Source organism: Akebia trifoliata, chromosome 7 (genome assembly GCF_017979445.1).
Source record: "Akebia trifoliata isolate Shusen 1 chromosome 7, ASM1797944v1, whole genome shotgun sequence".
NCBI classification, from domain to species: domain Eukaryota; kingdom Viridiplantae; phylum Streptophyta; class Magnoliopsida; order Ranunculales; family Lardizabalaceae; genus Akebia; species Akebia trifoliata.
The window spans coordinates 407,071-408,947 of NC_141381.1; the positions used below are offsets into that span (position 1 = coordinate 407,071).

At 36.6% G+C, this 1,877-nt stretch overlaps 1 protein-coding gene across 1 annotated transcript; it reads left to right on the top strand.

Annotated features, from left to right (window-relative positions):
• Positions 1-300: 300 nt before the first annotated feature.
• LOC147397821 (putative glutaredoxin-C14) lies at positions 301-996 on the top strand. The gene has a single exon (XM_086448915.1). It carries the CDS (start codon positions 495-497, stop codon positions 801-803), a length of 309 nt encoding a protein of 102 aa, XP_086305041.1. The 5' UTR covers positions 301-494; the 3' UTR covers positions 804-996.
• Positions 997-1,877: the final 881 nt, after the last annotated feature.

Genomic DNA, 1,877 nt, shown 5'->3' on the forward strand with positions numbered 1-1,877 from the left:
TTTTGTCATCTTCGTCTTTAAAATCATTCTCCAAAGTCATGAAAGTGCCCTATCGAGACTTATTGAAAAGAATATATATTCGATATTAAACATATCTAAACTTTAGGGCAACCATGTCATTTTGAAATGTACTATCGTACGGTTGTCACTATTGTCAAACTTTCCTATAAGAATTTAGATTTTGTGGAGTTGCAAGTTGAAAACTTATTATTCTGTGTGCAAGAAACACAAGGGTCGGTCTCAACCAAATTATCAAATATCTTCGAATCCACCAAAAAAATCTACAAGAACATTCTCTTCTATTTTTTTTAATTTTCTCATAAACAATGTAATCCACCACCCTCACCAACTTCTATAAATAAGTCTACATGAGAACTCAAGTTCATCACATCAAAGCCTTCAGTTACTTACATTCCGAATCCATATTTCCAACAGTTTTTTCCTATCAACAATCCCAGTTAATTAATCTACATTTCGAGTTATAATTTACCGTGATGGAGAGGGTGATGAGTTTGGCGTCCGAAAGAGCAGTGGTGATCTTCAGTAAGGGCTCATGTTGCATGTGTCATACTATCAAGACTCTCTTCAGTGGTCTTGGGGTCAATTCTGCAATTCACGAGCTCGACGAGGATCCAAGAGGAAGGGAGATGGAGAGGGTCCTTATGAGGTTGGGGCGTAATCCGGCTGTACCAGCTGTGTTCATCGGCGGTCAGTTGGTTGGTGGAACTCATGAGGTCATGACCCTTCACCTAAGCGGATCTCTGATTCCATTGCTTCAGCAAGTCGGAGCCATTTGGCTTTAACAAATTAAATATTAAATACTAGATTGAGCTCAGATACCATGTTAAACTAGCTCAAATATACAATACTTTACTACTATGGCGGTATAAACTGTAGAGGTAGCATCTTAAAAGAGTCCCCAATTAACAGTTTTCAGTATGTATTTTAGTATAATCACTTTGCTTGGTATTTCATGTACCCTCCTCCATTTTCTTAATAAAGTTCCACTTTTATTGGATCTCACAAATACATTCATCTCTTATGATTGTATTATATTTTTTATTTTTTATTAAGAGAATTTTAAAAGATAAAAATATTATTAGAAAATAATAGAATTATACAAACGGAGACACAAAGATGACAAACATGATGTGGTGGCATGTACATAACTGTAGATGCTTTTTAGTCGTATCTCACGGAAAAACATCTACGGTAATGTGCACGACACCACATCATTTTGTCACCTTTGTGTCTCTGTTTGTATCACCCCAGCATGACTCAATATTATATTTTTGCGATTGTCAATCAAACTACTATATTGCAACTTCATGATATAGATGAACTGTATGATGAGAAGCATGTGTAAGAAGTGACTCCTAAATGAGTAATTAAATCCATTCATATGAGACGATCCATGCATGAGTAGGGACAACCTGGGCCCACAAAGGCGTGAGGTCGACGATCTTTAGCTGGGCCAAATTCGTCATGACTCATGAGTCCTATAGGGACACTATGGGATCCGTATCTTTTTTATTTCTAAGTGCGTGCATGAGCGCCAAATACCAAACTCTAGTACCCTCCAAGTGGTAAAAATGCTCCCACTCAGAAACTTTGTTGTTAAAAGTACACCCATTGACACACCCCCACTATCATCCCACAATAGTAAAAAAAAAACAAAAGAGGGAAAAAAATCGAATTCCTTTCCTAATGCTAAAATCCCCTCTATTAGCTATCTAGTAGAAGTACCACCCATCCATATCCCTAATAGGAATATGCAATTTCATGGACATCATTATTCAACTAATTATTAATTGATGAATTTTTTATGGTTTTGATCTTCATTATTTTTCCGTGTCGATCAGCAAAAGGGGTACTCC

Bases quoted from the DNA above. Each gene is read 5' to 3' on its own strand.
- LOC147397821 (XM_086448915.1), top strand. From the start codon at position 495: ATGGAGAGGGTGATGAGTTTGGCGTCCGAAAGAGCAGTGGTGATCTTC.